General features: G+C 42.0%; 1 protein-coding gene across 1 annotated transcript in view; it reads left to right on the top strand.

Annotated features, from left to right (window-relative positions):
- Positions 1-23,271, top strand: part of strn (striatin, calmodulin binding protein) — a 146,707-nt gene that overhangs the window by 113,101 nt on the left and 10,335 nt on the right. Inside the window, exons 14-16 of the mRNA XM_060852478.1 lie at positions 577-744; positions 5,445-5,582; positions 18,373-18,477. Coding sequence (XP_060708461.1) covers positions 577-744; positions 5,445-5,582; positions 18,373-18,477 — 411 coding nt within the window. The remainder of the gene's footprint in view (positions 1-576; positions 745-5,444; positions 5,583-18,372; positions 18,478-23,271) is intronic.

Below are 23,271 nucleotides of genomic sequence, written 5' to 3'. Positions count from 1 at the left end.
AGGGTGAGAGGGGAAGATATAAAAGACACCTAAGGAGCAACTTTTTCACGCAGAGGGTGGTACGTGTATGGAATGAGCTGCCAGAGGAAGTGGTGGAAGCTGGTACAATTGCAACATTTAAGAGGCATTTGGATGTGTATATGAATAGAAGGGTTTGGAGGGATATGGGCTGGGTGCTGGTAGGTGGGACTAGATTGGGTTGGGATATCTGGTCGGAATGGACAGGTTGGACCGAAGGGTCTGTTTCCATGCTGTACATCTCTATGACTCATGCACTTTTACAACTTGTGGCTTAAAATATATTTGTTACAAAACTTCTAATCGTTACAAAAACATGACTCTTCTTTTGTCTTTTAATTGTCTTTCATATAATGACTTAGCCTGCTGTACCTAGATTTTGTTTGTGTATACTTATAATATTATTATATGTCTAGAAATCTAAGTAAAGTCAGATGGAATATACTGTAGAATAAGATACAGGTTTCAGAGGATCATACAAGGGAAAATTCAATAAGACAAAACCTGATTATTTGAGTTTGTTCTAGTCCATACTAAAAAAAGACTATTTGTTTGCAGATGCTTCTGTGCTGCGAGGTGCTTTGGAAGGTCACAATGATGCAGTGTGGGGTTTGGTATACAGTGCAACACATCAACGTTTACTGTCATGTTCAGCTGATGGTACTCTGCGGCTGTGGAACGCCACTGAAATAGCACCCTCACTTTGCATATTTAATGAGAACCGAGGTATGGACTGAATTTGCCTCTACGATTCGTCTTGTACTCAACTCATTAGTCTCTTATGGTGTTGTGTTGAGAGCAAGTGTCTTTGAGGAAAGTAGGGTTAGAGAGGGGATAAAAAATGAGGTCTGCAGATGCTGGAGATCACAGTTGAAAATGTGTTGCTGGTTAAAGCACAGCAGGTTAGGCAGCATCCAAGGAATAGGAAATTCGACGTTTCGGGATAGTTAAACTGGGATGCGGGGATCTAATTTGGTCTGCGTAAGAAGTCATGTGTCCTCTTTATTTTTCCATTGTAAATTCCTGTGCCTACATTTCCAATGAAAACTAAAGATTTATTCCCAGCTCCTACACTGGTAAAGGGTGTAATTATAATGTTACAAGTTTAAGTAAGCAGTTTTGTTCAATGATATTGGCATAGGAGTCATGGAATGGAAAATGCTGTCCGGAAGTGCATGCAGGCATTCTTTCATTTGTGTGAAATATCATTAGTAAACAGAATCATTTGTATTTATGTTCGTTCTTTGAATATTGTGATCAAGTAATATTTTTATTGTAAGTATTGGTACAGTCTCAATCTTCAGCTATTTTAAAAAAAGAGCACTTTCCAGTTTCAGATTACATCACATTAACATAAATTATCTTGTGTTGCACGCACTGGAAATTTGATTGTGTCTAAACTTCAATGGGGTGTCTCTCTCTGTCCTCAACCAAGCCTCAAGGGCATGTATTGGAAATCCAGCCTCTCCCACCCATGAATTTTCATCCATCAAACTTATTGTGAAGCAATGCTCAAAATGCATGAGAGCAACAGGCAGTTGTACCCCTTACCACCCTCACTTGCACATACAGCCCCCACACTCACTCAGGCCCCACCCCTCCAAAAGAACATGTACACATGCCTTTCTACACCATAACACCCAGAAATACAATACTAAGATAATTAATTCCATGCAAAAGACTGTGAAATCTCTTAACTTAGCTTTTGAACCTGTGAAGCCACTACAGGCAATTCTTCCAGAACATGATAGTTAAGTTCCTGCGTGGCCTCATGCTATACAAAAATCCCGCAATAAAGACAACGCTTATGGTGTTGGCAATCTAATTGTATTATAGATAACGCACACTTTAAAAGTTCACGTTTTCAAAACAGTGTGCCCTATTCACCCAATCACGATACACCAATTCGCGTTAACAAAAGGCACATTATAGCAGAACTACCTGTTTTGGGTATATTTATTAGTGGATGTTGTTGTAATGATAACACTGCCAACTGTAAAGTTTAAATTTGATATTTAGCTCTGAGATGCAGTTAAAAACCCAGTAGTAACTATCCAGTAAATGTAAAATTTCCAGCTTTGTACACATGCAGTAGAAATACATTAGCTGGGACCTACTGGGGAGCTTTTAAACTAATGTGGCAGAGGGCTGGGAACCAGAAGGCAAGACAAGTAGACAGCAAGGTGGAAACTGTAAGAATCATGAAGCGAGCATTAATAAGGGAAGAGTAGGCAAAGAGCAGATGAATGTAAAAGAACTGGTGGTCTGAAGTGCATATACTTTAATGCAACGAGTATAGTGAGTAAGGCAGATGAACCTAGGGCTTGGATTGGTGCCTGGGAATATGACATTATTGCGATGACAGAGACCTGGTTGAAGGAAGGGCCTGATTGGCAACTAAATGTTCCAGGTTATAAACACTTCAGACAGGACAGGGAGGGAAGTAAAAAGGGGGGAGGAATTGCATTGCTGGTCAGGGATGATATCACGGCTGTGCTGAAGGAAGATACGATGGAGGACTTGCATAGTGAGGCATTATGGGTGGAGCTGAGAAATAAGGGTGCAGTTACATTGTTGGGGCTGTATTACAGGCCTCCCAACAGTAAACATGAGGTAGAAGAACAAATAGGTAAACAGATTATGGAAAGATGTAGTGGCAACAGGGTGGTGGTTATGGGCGATTTTAATGTTCCCAACATTGACTGGGATACACTTAGTGTCAGAGGTCTGGATGGGGTAGAATTTGTAAGAAGCATCCAGGAGAGTTTTCTAGAGCAGTATGTCAGTAGTCCAACGAGGGAAGGAGCCATATTGGATCTGGTACTGGTGAACGACCCGGACAGGTGGTAGAAGTTGTGGTGGGGGATTTCTTTGGGAACAGTGACCACAATTCTGTAAGTTTTAGAATACTCGTAGATAAAGAAGACAGTGGTCCTAAGGGAAGAGTACTAAACTGGGCCAAGGCCAATTATATCAAAATTAGGCAGAGGTTGGGAATGTGGATTGGACACAGCTATTTGAAGGGAAGTCCACGTTTGAGATGTGGAAGGCTTTCAAAGATAGTACAGGATAGGCATGACCTGTTGAAAGCAAAGGATAGGAAGGGCAAGATTCGTGAACCGTGGATGACAGGAAAAATCGTACAACCAGCCAAGAGGAAAAGAGAAGCATACATAAGGTCCAGACAGCTAAAAACAGAACGGGCCTTGAAGGAATATCGGGTGAGTAGGACCAGCCTTAAATGAGAAACCAAGAGGGCTAAGAGGGCTCATGAAATAGCTTTAGTGAGCAGAATTAAGGAGAATCCCAAAGCCTTTTTGTATAAGAAGCAGGCGAGTAACGAGAAAAGGGATTGGTCCAGTAAAGGATAATGAAGAAAGGCTGTGTGTCGAACCTGAGAAAATGGGTGAGATTCTGAATGATTACTTTGCATCAGTGTTCACTGAGGAGAGGGACATGATGAATGTTGAGATTGGAAATAGAAGTTTTATTACTCTGGATCACGTTGACGTAAGTAGAGAAGATGTGTTGAGTAGGCTAGAGGGTATTAAGGTGGACACATCCCCAGGACCAGATGGGATCTATCCCAGGTTATTGAAGGAGGCAAGAGAGGAAATAGCTGGGGCCCTGACAGATATTTTTGTAGCATCCTTAAATACAGGTGAGGTGCCGGAGAACTGGAGGGTTGCTCATGTGGTCCCCCGTTCAAGAAGGGTAGTAGGGATATTCCAGGTAACTACAGACCAGTGAGCCAGACGTCAGTGATGGGAAAGTTGCTAGAGAAGGTACTAAGGGATAAAATCTATCTATGTTTGGAAAAGAATGGGCTTATCAGTGATAGGCAACATGGTTTTGTGCAGGGAGATCGTGCCTTACCAACTTAATAGAGTTCTTTGAAGAAGTGACCAAGTTGATAGATGAAGGAAGGGCTGTTGTTGTCATATACATGGACTTTAGTAAGGTATTTGATAAGGTTCCCCATGGTAATGGAGAAAGTGAAGTCACATTGTGTGCAGGATGTTCTAGCTAGGTGGATAAAGAACTGGTTGAGCAACAGGAGACAGAGCGTAGTAGTTGAAGGGAGTTTCTCGAAATGGAAAAAGGTGACCAGTGGTGTTCCACAGGGATCAGTGCTGGGACCACTGTTGTTTGTGATATACATAAATGATTTGGAAGTTGGTATGATCAGCAAGTTTGCAGATGACACGAAGATTGGTGGAGTAGTAGAAAGCATACGGGACTGTCAGAATATAGATAGACTGGAGAGTTGGGCGGGGAAGTGATAGATGGAGTTCAATCCAGGCAAATGTGAGGTGATGCATTTTGGGAAGTCTAATTCTAGAGCGAATTATACAGTAAACGGAAGATTCTTGGGAAAAGTTGGTGGGCAGAGAGATCTGGGAGTTCAGGTCCATTGTACCTTGAAAGTTGCTGCACAGGTGGATAGAGTGGTCAAGAAAGCAAAAGGTATGTTTGCGTTCGTCGGACAGGGTATTGAGTATAAGAGCTGGCAGGTCGTGTTAACATTGTACAAGGCATTGGTTCGGCCGCATTTAGAATACTGTGTACAGTTCTGGTTGCCACATTACCAAAAGGATGTGGATGATTTGGAGATGGTGCAGAGAACATTTACAAGGATGCTGCCTGGTATGGAAGGTGCTAGCTACGAAGAGAGGTTGAGTAGGTTAGGATTGTTTTCATTAGGAAAAAGGAGATTGAGGGGCGACCTGATGGAAGTCTACAAAATCATGATGGGTATAGCCAGGGTGAATAGAGATAAGCTTTTTCTCAGGGTGAAGGATTCAGTAAAGAGAGGTCATGCTTTCAAGGTGAGAAGTGAAAAGTTTAAGGCAAGTCATTTACACAGAGTGGTAGGTCCCTGACACGTACTGCCAGCAGAAGTAGTAGGTTCATTTAAGATGCGTCTAGACAGATGCATGAGTCGGTGGGGAGCAGAGGGATACAGATGCTTAGGAATTTTACAAATGCTTAGGTTTAGACAATGAATTTGAATCGGCTCAGGTTTGGATGGCCGAAGGGCTAGTTCCTGGGCTGTAAATTTTCTTTGTTCTTTGACCTCTCAAGTTTGTGCAAGATGTGTTTAGAGGAACTTCTTGGTGTGCAGAATTGTGTTTTGGAAACAGACTAACTTATGCCTGTTGTCATGTGCCAGTTTAAATGCTGTGTTGCCTAGGAAATTAATATCTTCCTTGTGTTTTGTAAGTTGAAATGAAAATGAACTTCTGAAAATCAAAAGTAGACCTTCCAAACTGAAAGTGTAGCCCTTGAGAAAACTATCTACTTTTGCATATCTTTAGGATTTCTTTTCTCGGTATATTTTAACAAATATAAACAGATTTGTATTTGCAGGTGAAAGGTGCTAATTATTTTTGTGCAATATAGATGATTTTATTTTCCTTCTACAGAATCTGGAATCCCTACCTCTGTTGACATAGTCTGCAGTGATCCTTCTCATTTGGTATCCTCTTTTGTGAATGGACAGACAAGCATATTTGACATGGAGACATGTCAGCGAATCCTCACCTTTGAATCCAATACTGATGGTATGTTTTTTTGGAATAAGCAAAATAGATAGTGAATGGGAAAGTATTTAGCAGTTTGAGTGTAATGTGGGAAAATATGAACTTGTCCACTCTGACAGGAAGAATAGGAAAGCAGCATTTTATTAAAACAATGGTACTGCCAGACTGTGCTGTAAAATGGTATCTGGGTGTTCTAGTATAAATCACAAAATGTTGGTGCAACAAATAAATAGAAAACCAAATAGGATATTGTGTTTATTGGGGAAATGGAATGTGAAACTAGGGGGGAAAAGAACCAATGAACAGTAGATGCTGGAAATCAGAAACAAAATCAGAAATTGCTGGGAAAAACTTAGCAGTTCAGGCAATATCTGTGGTAGAGAAAGCAGACTTAATGTTTCTGCTTCAGTGGCCCTTCTTCAGAACTGACTGTGGCTAGGAAAAGATTGGCATATATGTTAGAGAAGGGAGTTGGGTAAGGACGTGGGAGAGAAGTTGTGCACTCCCTTTCTCTGTCCCTTCCTGCTTACAGCAGTGATTCTTCTGACACATTTCATTAGTTTCAGAATTTCCAGTTTGTGGGCCTCCTCTTTACCTTGGACATGCAATCCCTTTACACGTACATCCCCATCAGAATGGTTTCCGGGCTCTCTGCTGCGTTCTAGGGAAAAAAGGGCTTGAACTGTCTGTATCCACCAACACCCTCCTCCACCTGGCCTCAATTTGAACAACTCCTCCTTTAACTCCTCCCACTTTCTTCAGGGCATAGGGATGGCCATGGGTACTCGCATGGGCCCTATTATGCCTGTTTCTTTGTGTGGTATGTGGAACATTCCTTGTTTCAGTCCTACTCCAGCCCCATACACGACTCCTCCTTCAGTACATCAATGACACCATTGGTGCGGTTTTCCCCTTTCATCCGAAATTGGAAAAAAAATTCATCAATTTCACTTACAGTTTCGACCCCACTCTTAGCTTCACTTGGTTCATGTGTGACTCCTCAGACTGGCCACCAATATCGACTACAAGTCCTCCAACTCCCACATTTACCTTGATTATCCAATGTCGCACCCTGCTTCCTGTAGACTCTTCCATTCTCCCAGTTCCTCCATCTCCATTGCATCAGTTCCAATGATGTCAACTTTAACAAAGGGTCTCCCGGGGGGATCCAAGATGGCAGCGACCCAGCAAGACTGAGTCCACAGTGCTCTACCCAAAACTTGGGAAAAGTGGGCTATCCACCCCCACCACACTCACTAAACCATTTATAATAGTTGTTAACCTTAAATAGTTACCTATTAGTACATTTAAATAGTCTAATACTAGCTGGAAAATGAGTAAAGAGAAGGGAACAGGCGGCTCTAAGAAAGCAGGGACCCTTCCCCCACCCTCTCCCTCTTCAGCTGCAACAAAGGTGTCTTCAGCTACTTCAGGAGATTTACCAATGAAGATGAGCTTTGAGGAGATGTTTGCCAGGTGGGAGGCGAAGATTGATGCTTTTATCGATGAGTCTCGGCAGAGCAGAGAAGCACTATCAGCCGAGCTGCAGAAGCAGGGCAGAGACATTCAGGAATTGGAGTGCCAAGTCAGAGAGGTGGAGTCGAAGGCCGCAGCCTCAGAGACTGGGATAAAATCAACAGCCGACCACATCCGTTTTCTCGAGAATCGAGTCCAGAACCTAGAAAACCACATTGATGACCTCGAAAATCGATGTCGTAGAAAAAATATTCGGTTGTTGGGCCTTCCCGAGCAGGAAGAGGGAGGCCAGCTGACAGCATTCTTAGAGCATTGGCTGCCACAACTTTTAAATCTGCATAATGGATCAGGCCAGGTAAGGGTAGAATGGGCCTACCGGGTCACAGTACGTGGGCCCGGCTCAACCCAGCGCCCACGCCCGGTCCTGTTCCAGCTGCAGAGCTATAGGGAGAGGCAGATGCTCCTGGAAGCCTCAAGAAATCTGGGAAAAGATCCCCAAGCTATGACCCACAAAGGATCCAGGATCATGCTGTTCCAGGACTTCTCCCCAGCTTTGGTCCGAAAGAGGAAGGCATTCGATGAGGCGAAGAAGCGTTTAAGGGACTTAAATATCCAGTACTCCTTACAATATCCAGCGACGCTACGCCTTAGCCACAAAGGATCCATATATAACTTCGGATCACCGGAGAAGGCTAAGGAATTCTTGGACTCTCTTAAATAAGCTGTAAGAGATTGTGGACGCTGGTCTGCCTTTCCCATTATTTTGGTTTACATCCCTTCATCTTTTCTTATCTTTCCCCCTATGTGTGTATGTATATATATATGTTGGGGCGTTTGGTTAATGTTGATGGGGGGAGGTGGTTACCTTATTCTATTTTACTTCTGTTTTTAGGAGCGGGGTTGTTTTTCTTTCCCCTGTTATTTTGTGGTATTATATTTAAGTATTACGTGTTGAGATTGTAATCTTATAGTTATATATGGTATTAATATTCCCAAATATATTTAGATGTGGGTGTGGGTGGGGGTGGGGTGTTCACTGTTAACTCTAGCTTTATATTATATTTGAATTCTCCTCATTTTATTGAGGAACACCTGGGTCAAGGGTGGGGCACTGGTTGGAAGAGGGTAAGATGGACTGTGGGAGAGGAAGTGACGCTCCCTGGGAACAAGGGAGAAAATCTCCAATTCGGAATGTTTTATATTTTTTATACTTAGAAAGAGTTTTTTGTTATATTGTTTTGAGTGTATCAGAGAATCTTTACTTTTGTAAATCTTGTATGCTCCATGCTCGGGATGTTCTAGATAGGGTTTCCCCTCCCGAGGGGTCTCGGATCTGTCCAGATGATTATGGCTGAACAGTCGGTTAAGTGGTGCACCTGGAATGTCAGGGGGAGTAATTCGCCAGTTAAAAGGAAGAAAATATTATCAAATCTTAAGAAGGAGAGAGTTGATATAGCTCTCCTACAGGAGACACACCTGTCGGATAAAGAACACTTAAAATTACGACAGGGCGGATTTGATCAGGCCTTTTTTTCCTCTTTTAATTCAAAAAGCAGGGGAGTGGTTATCCTTGTCCGGAAGAACTTCCCTTTGAAAATTCTAAATCAGATAAAAGACGAATCTGGACGATATATTTTGATTAAAGCCCTCATAAATGGAGAGGAATATGGGATCTTAAATGTGTACTGCCCCCCGGCACACCCCTTTAAATTCATAACGGAAGCTTTTTCAAAACTGATGGCCTTTGGTGCCCGTCATACAATTATAGGGGGAGACTTTAATTGTATTATGGATCCGGAAATAGACAGGATTCCCAAGAGTGCCGCTGGAGTATCTCCCAGATCTAGACAACTGGCGGACCTGAATAAAGAATTAGGATTGGTAGATGTATGGAGATGTCTCCATCCACAGGGTAGAGATTTTTCTTTCTACTCTAATCCACATAAATGTCACACAAGAATTGATATGTTTTTTGCCCCATCGATTTTTCTAAATTCTATAGCAACCTGTAAAATAGGTACTATAGCAATCTCTGACCATGCCGCTGTATACATGGAAACTAAGGTAAAGAACAATGGGGCATCCGCTCGGCATTGGCGTATGGACCCCTTCCTGATAAAAGATAGCAAATTTTTAAAGTACTTCTCCCAAGAACTTAAAACTTTTTTAGAAATTAATACTGGTACGGCTAGCAATCCGTCAATGATGTGGGAGACCATCAAAGCTTATGCACGAGGTTTGATCATCTCCTATTCAGCGACCCAGAGGAAAATGAAGGGAGAGCAACAGCGCCTGCTCGAAGCTCGCCTAAAAGCAGCCGAAACAGCATACGCTGATAGACCTTCTATCACAAAATTGCAGAGGATTACAGCTCTTAGGACAGCTTTAAACACCGCGCTTACTCAAACGGCTAAAAGGGAAATATTATTTGCGAAACAAAGATTATATGAATATGGCGACAAACCGGGTAGATACTTAGCATTTCTTGCAAAGAAAAAGAAAGCCCCTCAAACTATTCCGACCATCAAGGAAAGTACAGGTACCCTGACTCATGATCATAAAAAGATCAATGCGACCTTTAAAGAATTTTATTCTGAACTATATAGATCGCAGGATTGTGAAGATAGGATTAGGAGGATGCAGTCATTTTTTAAAAATTTGACCTTCCCGGGCCTGACTCCGGAACAGGTGTCGGCCCTAAATACCCCTTTAACAGTCCAAGAAATACTTGAGGCAATTAGGCAACTTCAGAGCGGAAAAGCACCGGGCCCGGATGGTTTTCAAGCTGAATTCTATAAAGAATTTACAGGAATATTGGTTGACCCACTTATGGATATGTATAATTTTGCGCATAGTCAGGTCTGTCTCCCGCCCACGCTGAAAGAAGCAAATATTTCTCTTATCCTCAAAAAAGGAAAAGACCCAGAAGATTGTGCATCTTACAGACCAATATCCTTACTAAATGTAGACTTTAAAATTCTCTCAAAAATGTTAGCACTAAGACTAGAAAGGGTACTGCCATATATTATAAAGGAGGACCAGACGGGATTTATTAAGGGCCGCAGATCATCCAATAATATCAGAAGGGTCTTGAATATGATCCAAGCCTGTCATCAGGGAAAGATACCAGGAGTAGTAATTTCATTGGATGCGGAAAAGGCATTTGATAGGGTTGAATGGTCATATTTATTTTACACATTGGAAAGGTTTGGCATTGGACAGGTGTTTACCAAATGGGTTTCAACATTGTATAATGACCCCAAAGCAGCTGTTATTACTAATGGGTTAAGATCGGATGGCTTCAGTGTGGGTAGGGGCTGCCGTCAAGGATGTCCTCTCTCACCATTGTTGTTTACACTGATAATCGAACCATTAGCAGAAGCCATCCGGACTGATCCTAATATAATGGCCCCGAGGATTGGTACAGGTAAACACAAAATTACCCTCTATGCAGATGACATTCTCTTATTCCTCAGTAATCCTTTAATGTCAGTGCCTCGTCTAATTCAAGTTATTAATACATTTAGTGCATTCTCAGGCTATAAAATTAATTTTTCAAAATCGGAAGCCATGCCAATGGGTGGTCTGGCTATGGTACCCCACTTAATGGACGGATCCCCTTTTCCCTTCCGTTGGTCCCTGGAGGGCTTCTTATATTTAGGTATTTTTATCACGCCAGTATTTGGTCAGCTGTATAGGGCTAATTTTGTACAATTAATGGAACGGATAAGGCAGGATCTGCAGCGATGGAGAGACCTTCCGATTTCCTGGCTAGGGAGAATAGCATTAATTAAAATGAATGTTCTGCCCCATCTCTTATATCCTATGAGAATGCTCCCGCTGATGCTGCCAAGGCTAGCCCTACGTAAATTATATGGCTGGTTGGGCTCCTTTATTTGGAACCATAGACGGCCCCTTATTAAGCTGAAGAAGCTACAGCTTCCACAGGCAAGGGGAGGACTGGACTTCCCAGACTTTAGGAAATATCAGTTAAGCTCCCTACTAAGTTACATAGCTGATTGGGTTTCATCTGATCCACAATCAATTTGGCTGGATATCGAAGCCTCCCAAGTAAAATACCCACTTATTAACCTTTTATTTTCAGATAAGAGGAAAATCATTACAGACCACTGTAAAAATCCCATAATATTAAACACAATTAAGGCCTGGAATATAATGCGGCAAAATGAGGGTAACTCACATAAAACATCCCCCCATGCACCAATAGTAGGCGCATGGGGATTCCAACCGGGGATTACAGATGCCACCTTTAAACTCTGGAGATCCAGGGGCATCTCATGCTTAGGGGACCTATTTAAAGATGGGATCCTGATGTCCTTTGAGCAGCTGCGTCTGAAATTCGGAATACCTAATGGGGATCTCTTTCGATACTTCCAAGTTCGAGATTATATACAGAGGAAGACTACATTAATAGATAGTCTTTATAAATCAGACAGAGAACGTAATGTCTTACGACCAGCGGGGGCATCCTCCGTTAGTACTATATACCATTTGCTACATGATGGAGTCTCAGGAGACATGGATGACCTGCTTAAAACATGGGAGCAGGACTTGGGGCTAGAAATCTCTGAGGATATGTGGAATGACATTTGGGAAAATGCTAGAAGAATTGCTATCTGTAACAGAACTCAGGCTATCCAACTAAAGATACTTCATAGAGCCCATATAGCTCCGGCTCGACTGGCAAAATTTAAGGCAGGAGCATCTCCAATGTGTCCCAAATGCAAAATAGAGGTGGGTACTCTTGTACATTGTCTGTGGACTTGTCAGAAAATCCGCAGATACTGGACTAAAGTGGCAAATACCCTGACAGAAATTTTAGGAACGGAAATTAGGGTGGACCCTGTATCTCTCCTTTTGGGCTTTTCGAACCTCTCATCTCTGGATATGCATGGGAAGAGACTATTTTCTATTCTCTCTTTCTGTGCAAGGAAAAATATTTTGGTGAACTGGGTGGCTGAGGGCCCCCCTGGACTTTCAAATTGGCACAGATTAATTATGGAATATATCCCCCTTGACTTCCTCACAAATATGGTGCACCGAAAGACTGAATTATTTTATAAAATATGGCAGCCCTTTTTGAATTATATAAATGCAGATATTTCGGCTATCCTAACAAGGGCTTTTATTTAGTGAAGATTTCAGACCGGGCTGCTCCGGGGCCCCTTGGGAGAGGAATCCTGCGCGAATACGGGTTTTATTATATTTGATGTTTATACATTCCGAGCATGTAAGAGACTTAGGTATACACTCTGGTTAGTTATAGGTTAGATTAGTAGAAAGTTGAGGTTTTTTTTCTTTCTTTTTTCGTTTCTTTTTTTTTCTTTTTTTGTTTTCTTTCTTTCTCTTTTCTTTGTTAAATTATGACTATTGTATATATGATTTAATTGTACATCAATGTTTGTATTTGAGAGTTTTGTTTATTTTTGTAAATTTGCAAAAATGTTAAATTTCAATAAAAATATCTACAAAAAAAAACAAAGGGTCTCCCAAATGTCCACAGTCTTCCTCAACTGAGGATTCCCCACCACTGTGGTTGACAGGGCCCTCAGCCATGTCCAACCCATCTCCCGCACTTCAGCCCCCCAACCCCCCCCCCCCCCCCCCCCCCCCCCCCCCGCCCCCGTCCCCGTCCCTCCCACAAGAGGAATTTCTGATACAGTTATATACTGCATTGCTGAGACCAGATCTGCAGTAATTTGTAAAATTTTGATTCCCTAACTTAAGAAGGATATAATTGCATGTGAAGCATTGCAGAGAAGACTACCTCAACTACTTCGGGAATGCAGGACATTGTTTTATGAGGAAAGTTGAGCTGGTTGTTGGTGTTTAGAAGAGTGAGAAGCAGTCTTGACAAGTTGTATGTGAAAGGATGTTTCCTTTTAAGGTGAGAGTAGAATTACAGGCCACAGTTTAACAGTAAAGAGGCTTGCATTTAAGTCAGAGATTAGGAGATATTTTGTTATCTGAGGATCATTAGTTTGTCAGATTCTTTTCCCAGAGAGCAGTGGAGGCAGTGTCATTAATTATTTAAGGCTAAGTTAGATGGATTCTTGACTCACAAGGCAGTCAGAGAATGTCAGGGTAAACAGGAAAATAGAGGCCACAATTACATTAGTTATCATATCAAATGCCAGGGCAGGACTTGAGGGCTAAATGCCCTGCTCCTCCAAAGCAGCATTATAGGTCATATTAAGGTTATTATGAAACAGTAATTGCTGATAGCTAATTCTGAGGACAGTATTATGTAACTTGAGCTTTTAGTAATTTGAATGATCACTTATATTACACCTGTACTGTTGACTAATAATTTTTTTGTATGCAAATGTAATCTAGTAAAAGAAAAGCTGGCCATCTCTGTGTTTAACAGCAAGAGGTTCATGTTTTGCCTGTGCTTGAATGGATTGACGCTTATAAGTTATTAAAAAGTTGATTTTCAGGGCCACAGTGGCACAACAGTTCAACACTTCTTATCTCTGAGAACAGCATATCAATCTATCTGGATGTGGTTTCTGACTGCAGGTATCCCATTGTGAAACCTAGCTACCATTTGAGCTACCAGTGGCCAAAGCCCACACCATAATAAAAATAATCTGTGTAGTTTCGCAGAATTGGATTCATTTAAGCTAATGAGACCACAGTGATATTTGGGCAAGTAGCCTTAAGCAATTTTCTTTTACACTTTTTTTCATCCACCCTTCCACTGTAATGTTACACTATAAGTGTACATTATAGCCATAGTTATTTCTCACTAAACAAAAGCAGAAATTGCTAGACAAACTCAGCAGGTCTGGCAGCATCTGTGGAGAGAAAAAGAGTTGACTTTTCAAGTCCCATGACCATGAGAATGTTTCTTCCTCATTGAATAAATTTCCTCTTGTTCTCTGTTGTAACTCTTACACATAATCTGTATCCATGACTCTCCTTCTAGACCTCTCAATGACTGGAAACAAATCTGCACACCCACTGCAATTTTATCAGATTATACTTTAATTTAATATTTTCCCAATGATTGGGCAACACGGTGGCTCGGTGGTTAGTCCTGCTGCCTCAAAGCACCAGGGTCCCAGGTTCGATTACAGCCACGGGCAATAACTGTGTGGAGTTTGCACATTCTCCCCGTGTCTGCATGGGTTTCCTCTGGGTGCTCCGGTTTCCTCCCTGAATCGGTCATGCTAAGTTGGCCCTAGTGTTAGGTGCATTGGTCAGAGGGAAATGGGTCCGGGTGGGTTACTCTTCGGAGGGTCGGTATGGACTAGTTGGGCTGAAGGGCCTGATTCCACATTGTTGGGAATCTAATCTGTTTAGCAATCAAATTCAACAGTGCCCACTCCCTCAGCACGGATCCTCCGACAGTGCCAGCTCCCTCAGCACTGTTTGTACTCTGTATGGCATGTGAATAACTGATATGCAGGGTCTCTGTCACGTGTGAAACTAAGGGGGTCTTCTATTGACTGTCACGGTTTACATCTAGGTAACTATACCCATTCATAGAAATGTATCCATTGTGTAAATATGCAGGAGCTGTCTTTCTCTTGCACATGTCCAGCTCTGGGTAATGAGATAAAAAAAAATTCTGGAGAAAGCTGGGCTCTGATATTGTGCTGCCTGCTTAAAACCAGACAGCAGAAATAATTCTTTACCAGATTGCATTCCTTGTCTGAATGTGCCATCAGTGAGGGTGAAATTGCGTACTATAATCTGTTGGCTTTAACGTATAGTAGGCGGCAATAGCGTCTATTCCATCTACACAAGTTCCAAGAGAGATGTCTGAGGCTGGGTGAAAGGGGATGAAGCTACAGAGTTTGCCCAGGGTTTGAACTCCTATCACTGTCAAGATGATCTGTTGCTGGAAACTGGGCACCTTAGGCAAGGACAGGTATTTTGCAGTGCTTCAAGAGATATGGGTGTCAAATGCCTTGTCCCTCGTTGCTCCTTCAGGAGGTGCTGGTGAACTGCCATCGAACCACTGTACTCTGTGAGGGTAACAGTGTCTCCTGTGAAGGATGACGACTGACACACGCACTTCACCAAAATTGGTGATATGGTGGACAGTGAAGGAGATTATCTCAGAGTACAAAGGGACCTTGATCAGATGAGCTGATGGGTCGAGGAGTGCAGATGGAGTTTGAGATAAATGTAAGGTGTGGCATTTTGGTAAGGCAAACGAGGGTGGGACTTATGCACTTAATGGTAGGACCTTGAGTGTTGCTGAACAAAAAGACCTTGGGGTGTGGGTTGTTAGTTCCTTCAAAGTGGAGTCATTAGACAGACATTTGGTACCCTTGCCTTTATTGGTCAGTGCATTGAGTACAGGAGTTGGAATGTCATTTTGCAGCTGTACAGGATATTGATTAGAACACTTTTGGATTACTGTGTTCAGTTCTGGCCTCCCTGTTACCGGAAGGATCATGTTAAACTTAAAAAGGTGCAGAAAACATTTTTCAGAATATTGCCAGGGTTGGAGGGTTTGAACTGTAGGGAGAGGCTGTTTTCCCTCGAGTGTCAGAGACTGACGGGTGACCTTGTAGAGATTTATAAAATTACAAGCATTATGGATAGGGTAAATAGGCAAGGTTTTTTGCCCCCAGGGTGTGGGAATCGAAAGCTAGAGGGCGCATAGGTTTAAGGTGAGAAGGACCTGAGGACAACCTTTTCACGCAGAGGGTAGTGCATATATTGGAGGTGTAGTGGACAGCGAAGAGGGTTACCTCAGATTACAACAGGATCTGGACCAGATGGGCCAATGGGCTGAGAAGTGGCAGATGGAGTTTAATTCAGATAAATGTGAGGTGCTGCATTTTAGGAAAGCAAATCTTAGCAGGACTTATACACTTAATGGTAAGGTCCTAGGGAGTGTTGCTGCACAAAGAGACCTCGGAGTGCAGGTTCATAGCTCCTTGAAAGTGGAATCGCAGGTAGATAGGATAGTGAAGAAGGCGTATGATTATGCTTTCCTTTATTGGTCAGAGTATTGAGAACAGGAGTTGGGAGGTCATGTTGCGGCTGTACAGAACATTGGTTAGGCCACTGTTGGAATATTGCGGGCAGTTCTGGTCTCCTTCCTATCAGAAGGATGTTGTGAAACTTGAAAGGGTTCAGAAAAGATTTACAAGGATGTTGCCAGGTTGGAGGATCTGAGCTACAGGGAGAGGCTGAACAGGCTGGGGCTGTTTTCCCTGGAGCGTCGGAGGTTGAGGGGTGACCTTATAGAGGTTTAGAAAATTATGAGGGGCATGGATAGGATAAATAGGCAAAGTCTTTTCCCTGGGGCCGGGGAGTCTAGAACTAGAGGGCATAGATTTAGGGTGAGAGGGGAGAGATATAAAGGAGACCTAAGGGGCAATTTTTTCACACAGAGGGTGGTATGTGTATGGAATGAGCTGCCAGAGGATGTGGTGGAGGCTGGTACAATTGCAACATTTAAGAGACATTTGGATGGGAATATGAATAGGAAAGGTTTGGAGGGATATGGACCAGGTGCTGGTGGGTGGGACTAGATTGGGTTGGGATATCTGGTCAGCATGGACGGGTTGGACCGAAGGGTCTGATTCCATGCTGTACATCTCTATGACTCTATATATGGAACAAGGTGCCAGAGGAAGTGGTGACGGGTGGTACAATACAACATTTAAAACGCACCTGGATGGGTATATGAATCGGAAGGTTTTAAAGGGATATTGGCCAAATGCTGGTAAATGGGATATCTGGTCAACCTGGACGAGTTGGACTGAAGGATCTGTTTCTGTGCTGTACAACTCTAGGATGTTACAAATAGGAATTAAAATTAGCCAGAAACTCTTACATTTCTGTCTACACTATCCCAGTCAGTGATCTTTTTAAATAGTTCCATCCTGTCTCCTTGAAATATACAATCTAATCAAAAATGCTTGCATATTGGCGCATTGGGAGACATTCTGGATAACTCGAGCGCACGTTAGGGAATGAAGAGGTAGTTTCGCTGTGTTGTATTTGAACTGAGTCTTGAAATGGAAAAATGTCCATACTCCAGCTCTAGTTCCACATTTAGAAAAGACACTTGAAATGCAGAAGTCCATAATTACAATCTGTGGATTAGGTCAAACAGGCTTTGGCTGCCTCCTGGGAACGGTTTGGAGATGGTGAGATTGGACTAGACGTGGTACTCCACATTTGAAAGCCTATTGATGCTTAGTATTTAGCTCATGTACCATGAACAGCTGAAGATGTTGCTTATGTCAGAAGTCATGAATCCTTTGGTCACATCCAAATAATCCTTCAAAATAGGTCCTTTTGTCCTGCAATTCCTACTCTTGGCAAGACATTTAGTTTTATAGTGAGCTCCATCAATGGTAGACTAATTCTTAAGTTATCTTTGATTATGTTACAGTCACATTCATGGAAAGATCCTATCATATTTTTGATTACGGAATGAAGCAGGAAAAGAACTGGTTTAAAAGCCCAGGATTGTTAAAAGATTGTTGCATTTAAAAAGCAAATAACATGACATGCATTGTAAGTGCTTTTTGCACAACTGCCTGTTCAAGCAGTACCAGAAGCCTGGTTTGTGGACAAGCTGGAGCCAAGGAGTATGTATGTGAAACTTCAGCTAACAAAGAATGACTGTGGACTAGAGACCAGTTGTTGGTGACAAAGGCTTCCTGCCCGCCAATTTTGTGTGATTGACTCCCAGGTAGCTGAACAACTTTGAGGTGTGAATGTTTTTGCTGAAACCATAGGGTCCCTGGATGAAAAGGAGCTGTTTTTGCTCTGTAATTAGAAGCATTCTCAAGCCTGATAGCCAGTTTATTTCCCCGTTACAGTTGCTTTAGTTTGACTCTATTAAATGATGTCAAAGGCCTTTATAAATGAGAACCAGTTACACTTTTTTTCTCCCCCCTGTCTGTGTCTGTCTGTATGTGTGTAGAGCAGGAAGTTTAAAAATGATTGAGTTTTAACGTAGAGGCATATGCTAACAGTTCAAGATGTTTATCTGTAGCTCGAGTCTATTTATTTGTAATAAATAATAATTCTTGTTAAATATAGAAACCTGGTCCATCCTTTCTGTCAAGGTCTAAAGGAGGCAAATTGGGGAATTCTATGAACTTCTTAAAAAATCTTAACTTTGTGTGACAACTCTGGGAAAGCAGACCTTGATTTCCAGAGTGCCACCCCAATGAGGAGTAACACATCATGTTAGCGAAATATCTGTGTATGGAGTAATAGAAATGTTTTCATTTTATGACTTTTAAATTTAGAATGAACAAATGATTATCTAGGTTCTTATTTCAATGTCACAATTTCTTAATATACTTCCCTTTATTTGCCTATACAGCTTCTTCTACATGTCAGATTAATAAAGTCATTAGTCATCCTACACTTCCTGTTACTATCACAGCCCATGAGGACCGACACATAAAATTTTTTGACAATAATACAGGTAGGAAAATACTTATTTCTTCTCTGTATAGTGATGTTGTTTGTTGAAACTTGCATCTTTTGAATTATCCAGAGTTTGTCTCCTGTGTTAAGCATACCATTAACAGTAGAGACTTCAATCACCTTTTCCACCACTCCATTCCACTCTTATTTGTTTTTCTTCAAAACTTACATTGTGCGCTTCAGCTCTTTACATAGATATGTTATTCATTTCACAAGGTAAAAACAATGACTGCAGATGCTGGAAACCAGATTCTGGATCAGTGGTGCTGGAAGAGCATAGCAGTTCAGGCAGCATCCAACAAGCAGCCCTTACAAAGAAAACTCTCTGAATAAACAATTAGACTATATGCTGAAGTCTCTATAGATATGAATATTCCCAGTGTAATCCCAGCTTTCAAACTCATTTGGTTGAGAGAGGGACGAGACTGGCATCTTAAGTTTGTGGAATTTTAGATGTTTCAGGCAAGATCAAGAGAGATGTAAAAGAGATGGGAAATGGTATTACTGATCAGGGAGAATATCTCAGCTGTACTGAGGAGGACACTTATGAAGGCTCATCCAGCGAAATCGTATGAGTAGAGTTGAGGAATATGAAGAGTGCAATCACTTTGAGGTTGTAGTACAGGCCTCCTGACAATCAGCAGGAAATTGAGGAACAGATATGTGGACAGATTATGGAAAAAGATTTTTAAAAAAGCAGTCATTACGGTGGGTGATTTTAACTTACCCTGTGTTTTCCGGGGATCCCTTTGTGCTAAGGGCTTGGATGGGGGCAGAATTTGTTAGGTGCATCCTGGAGGGTTTTTTTGAAGCAATATCTAAACAGTCCAACTAAGAAAGGGGCTGCACTAGACCCGATATTGAGAAATGAGCCCAGTCAGGTGATGGCAGTTTCAGAGGGGGAGCATTTTGAGAATAGTGACCATATTTCCATAAGTTTTAAGTTATTTACGGATAAGAATAAGAGTAGTTCTAGGATAAAAGTACTAAATGGGGGAAAGCTAACTACCACAATATTGAAACAGGAGCTGGAGAATGTAGATTTTGGGCAGCATATCTAACATATACGTTGCATCAGTGCATACAAAGGAGAAGGACTCTGTAGATGGTGAGTCTAGAGGGGAGAATGTTGATATTCTTTGGGATGTCGATACTTTAAGAAAGGGTGTTTTGAAAACCACTAAGGTAGGGAGTGAGGACTGCAGATTCTGGAGATCAGAGCTGAAAATGTGTTGCTGGAAAAGCGCAGCAGGTCAGGCAGCATCCAAAGAGCAGGAGAATCGACGTTTCGGGAAAAGGGTTCATGCCCGAAACGTCAATTCTCCTGCTGTTTGGATGCTGCCTGACCTGCTGCGCTTTTCCAGCAACACATTTTCAGCTCTAAACCACCAAGGTAGTCAAGTTCCCAGGACAACATGGGATCTCTCCCAGAATACTGCGGGATGAAATTGCTGGGGACTTGTATGAAATCTTTGTGTCCTCTTTAGTCACAAGAGAGATTCCCAGAGGACTGGGGAATAGTTCACATTGTTCCTTTGTTTAAGATGGGTGACAAGGATAATCTGGGAAATTACAGGCCAGTGAGCTTTATGTCAGTGGTAGGGAAATTATAAGAAAATGTTTATGGATAAGATTTAGATTACTTAGATTTAGATTACTTACAGTGTGGAAACAGGCCCTTCGGCCCAACAAGTCCACACCGACCCGCCGAAGCGCAACCCACCCATACTCCTACATTTACCCCTTACCTAACACTACGGGCAATTTAGCATGGCCAATTCACCTGACCCGCACATCTTTGGACTGTGGGAGGAAACCCACGCAGACACGGGGAGAACGTGCAAACTCCACACAGTCAGTCGCCTGAATGGGGAATTGAACCCAGGTCTTAGGCGCTGTGAGGCAGCAGTGCTAAGCACTGTGCCACCGTGCCTGGACTTATTAGCATGGCTTTGTGTGTCTCAAACTTGATTGAGAATTTTAATGAAATGACAAAGATGAATGATGAGGGCAGGATGGTGGATGTTGTCAACATAAACTTTAGCAAGGTCTTTGACAACATCCTTTACATAGAAGCTGAAGTCATATGGCATCTGTGGTGAGCTGGTAAGATGGATACAGAACTGTCTTGGTCATAGAAGGCATAGAGTAGGAGTGGAAGGGTGTTTTTCTGACTGGAGATTTGTGGGCAGTGGTTTTCTACAAGTAATATAAATAAATAATTTGGAGGAGAATGAAGGTGATCTGGTTAGTAAGTTTACAGATGAGACAAAGATTGGGGAAGATGTGGATAGTGAGGAGGATTGCCAGATGATACAAAAGAATATAGATACACCGGAAACTTGGGTGGAGAAATGGCAGATCGAATTTGATCTGGACAATTGTAAGGTAATGTGTGTTGGAAGGTCTAATGCAAGAGGGAAGTATATCTTAAATGGCTAAAGCCTTAGAGGTATTAATATACAGTGGGACCTAAGGCATCAGGTGTGTAGTTCTCTGAAAATGACAAAGCAAGCAGGTAACATGGTCAAGAAGACATATAGCATGCTTGCCTTCATTGGTCAGGCCATAGAGTATAAAAATTGCCAAATCATGTTACAGTTGTATAGAACTTTAGTTAGGCCATGTTTGGAATATTATGTATAGTTCTTATAGATTAGATTAGATTCCTTGCAGTATGGAAACAGGCCCTTTGCTCCAATAAGTCCACACTGACCCTCTGAAGAGTAACCCACCCAGTCCCATTCCTCTACCCTATATTTACCCCTGACTAACACACCTAACACTATGGACGATTTAGCATGGCCAATTCACCTGACCAGCACATCTTTGGGTTGTGGAAGGTACCCGGAGCACCTGGAGGAAACCCATGCAGACACGAGGAGATCGTGCAAATTCCACACAGATGGTTGCGGGAACGAACAGGGGTCCCTGGCACTTTGAGGCAGCAGTGCTAACCACTGAGCCACTTTGCCGCCCTTGGAAGGGGACACCCCTGCTTCTGAACCGGGAATCTGTCACATGTGAGATGAACGTAATAACCACTGCACTATAGGAAGACAATGCCTTCTGGTCACCACACTACCAGAAGGATGTGGAGGCTTTGGAGAGTGTACAGAAAAGGTTTACTAGGATGTTGCTGGGTTTGGAGGGTATTAGCTGTAAGGAGAGCTTGAACAGACTTGATTGGTTTCCCCTTGAATGTCAGAGGCTGAGGGGTGACCTGATAGAAGTTTACAAAATTGAGAGGCGTGGATAAAAGGGGAAAGTTTAAAGATGATGTGAGGGGCAAGTTTTTTTTATATAGAGTGTGGTAAGTGTCTGAAATGCACCACCAAGAAAGTGGGAGAAGCATATGCAATAGCAACATTTAAGAGGCATCTTGACAGATGCATGACTAGTCAAGAATAAACGGGTTCTGACTGCTTGAAGGCAAAAGGTTTTTAGTTTAGAAAGGTGTCGTGTTGGCACAACCCAAAGAACATTTATTTCTTTGATTTGTCTTTCCCAACTGACAAATAAATGGAGTTTCTTTCGTGACAATTTAAATCAAAACAGTAAATCCAGGAGGGGGAATCCAAGGGCAGAAAAGTCCTGCAATTGGCAATCCCTTCTACTACCTCCATGCTGAGCAGCATTTACTACTTCGCCTGGTGGTGATGTGAGCATTGCCAGGGGAGACCATTTTTCAAAGACTTTGTCCTACTTGATGCCTGGTCAAGGGCAATAACTATGAAAATGTTCAGCGATCACTGACATTGAGCATACTGTTTCCGAACCATTAGAAATGGAAGGAAATTGGATTACAACAGACAGCTGCAGTTGAATAGAAAATACACCATGTATGTTGTAGTTACTATCTGTACAGTTAGTTATCAGTTTATTGGTTAGAGCAGCACATTAGTTGACTCTTGATAACATTAATATATCAAGCCAATTAATGTCCTGTCAGTTATGTGCATCTGTGGCTTTTGACTGCCTCAAATGTTCATCTGTTAGGCACACGGGATTCTGGATTTTCTAGGGATACAAAACCTATAGTGTCACAACTTTGTAAATGGTATCATATCCAGGGACAGAAGTTTAAAATCATCATTCAGATTTGTAATTGATATTTAAACATATTATCATTTGTAAAAACAGAAATTGCTGAAAAAGCTCAGAAGGTCTGGGAGCACCTGTGGAGAGAAAGCGGAGTTAACTTTTCAGGTCCAGTGACCCTTCCTCACTGGACCTCAAATGCAAACTCTGCTTTCTCTTACAGATGCTGCCAGACTTGCTGACCTTGTCCAACAGTTTCTGATTTATAACATTTGCAGTTCATATGGTTTTTATATTATCGTTCATACTTGAGAGAACTATTGACCACAGAAGAGCTGAGAGGATTCAACTGTGTAAAAGTTGATTGCTTGTACAGTCCAGATGGAACACGAGATCAAAATCAGTTGATTCAAAATTAACCTCTGGTTTGCAAAAATAAATCACATTTTGTGGGTGACCCATTGCAGTTTCATGATGAGTATTCCTGGTGACAGACGCTTATAGCACACAGGAAAATATTTCAAAATGAAATACTTTTTTAAAGTAAAAACAATGGAAGTGAGTAATAAGTATTGATTAAGAGGAATTTGACTACATGTAGAGAGAAAGCGTTTTGTTTATCCATGTGGTGCATGGGAATACCATCGTACTCTTAGCTTTCCTACTGATTGAATCCTGGATGAAAATTCTGGAACTAACCAACACTGAGGTTGCATCTAAGCAACAAAGACTGCAGTACTTTAAGGAGTTA

The sequence above is a fragment of the Hemiscyllium ocellatum genome, chromosome 3 (genome assembly GCF_020745735.1).
Source record: "Hemiscyllium ocellatum isolate sHemOce1 chromosome 3, sHemOce1.pat.X.cur, whole genome shotgun sequence".
Lineage (NCBI taxonomy): Eukaryota > Metazoa > Chordata > Chondrichthyes > Orectolobiformes > Hemiscylliidae > Hemiscyllium > Hemiscyllium ocellatum.
This window is presented reverse-complemented; position numbering and strand designations above follow the sequence as displayed.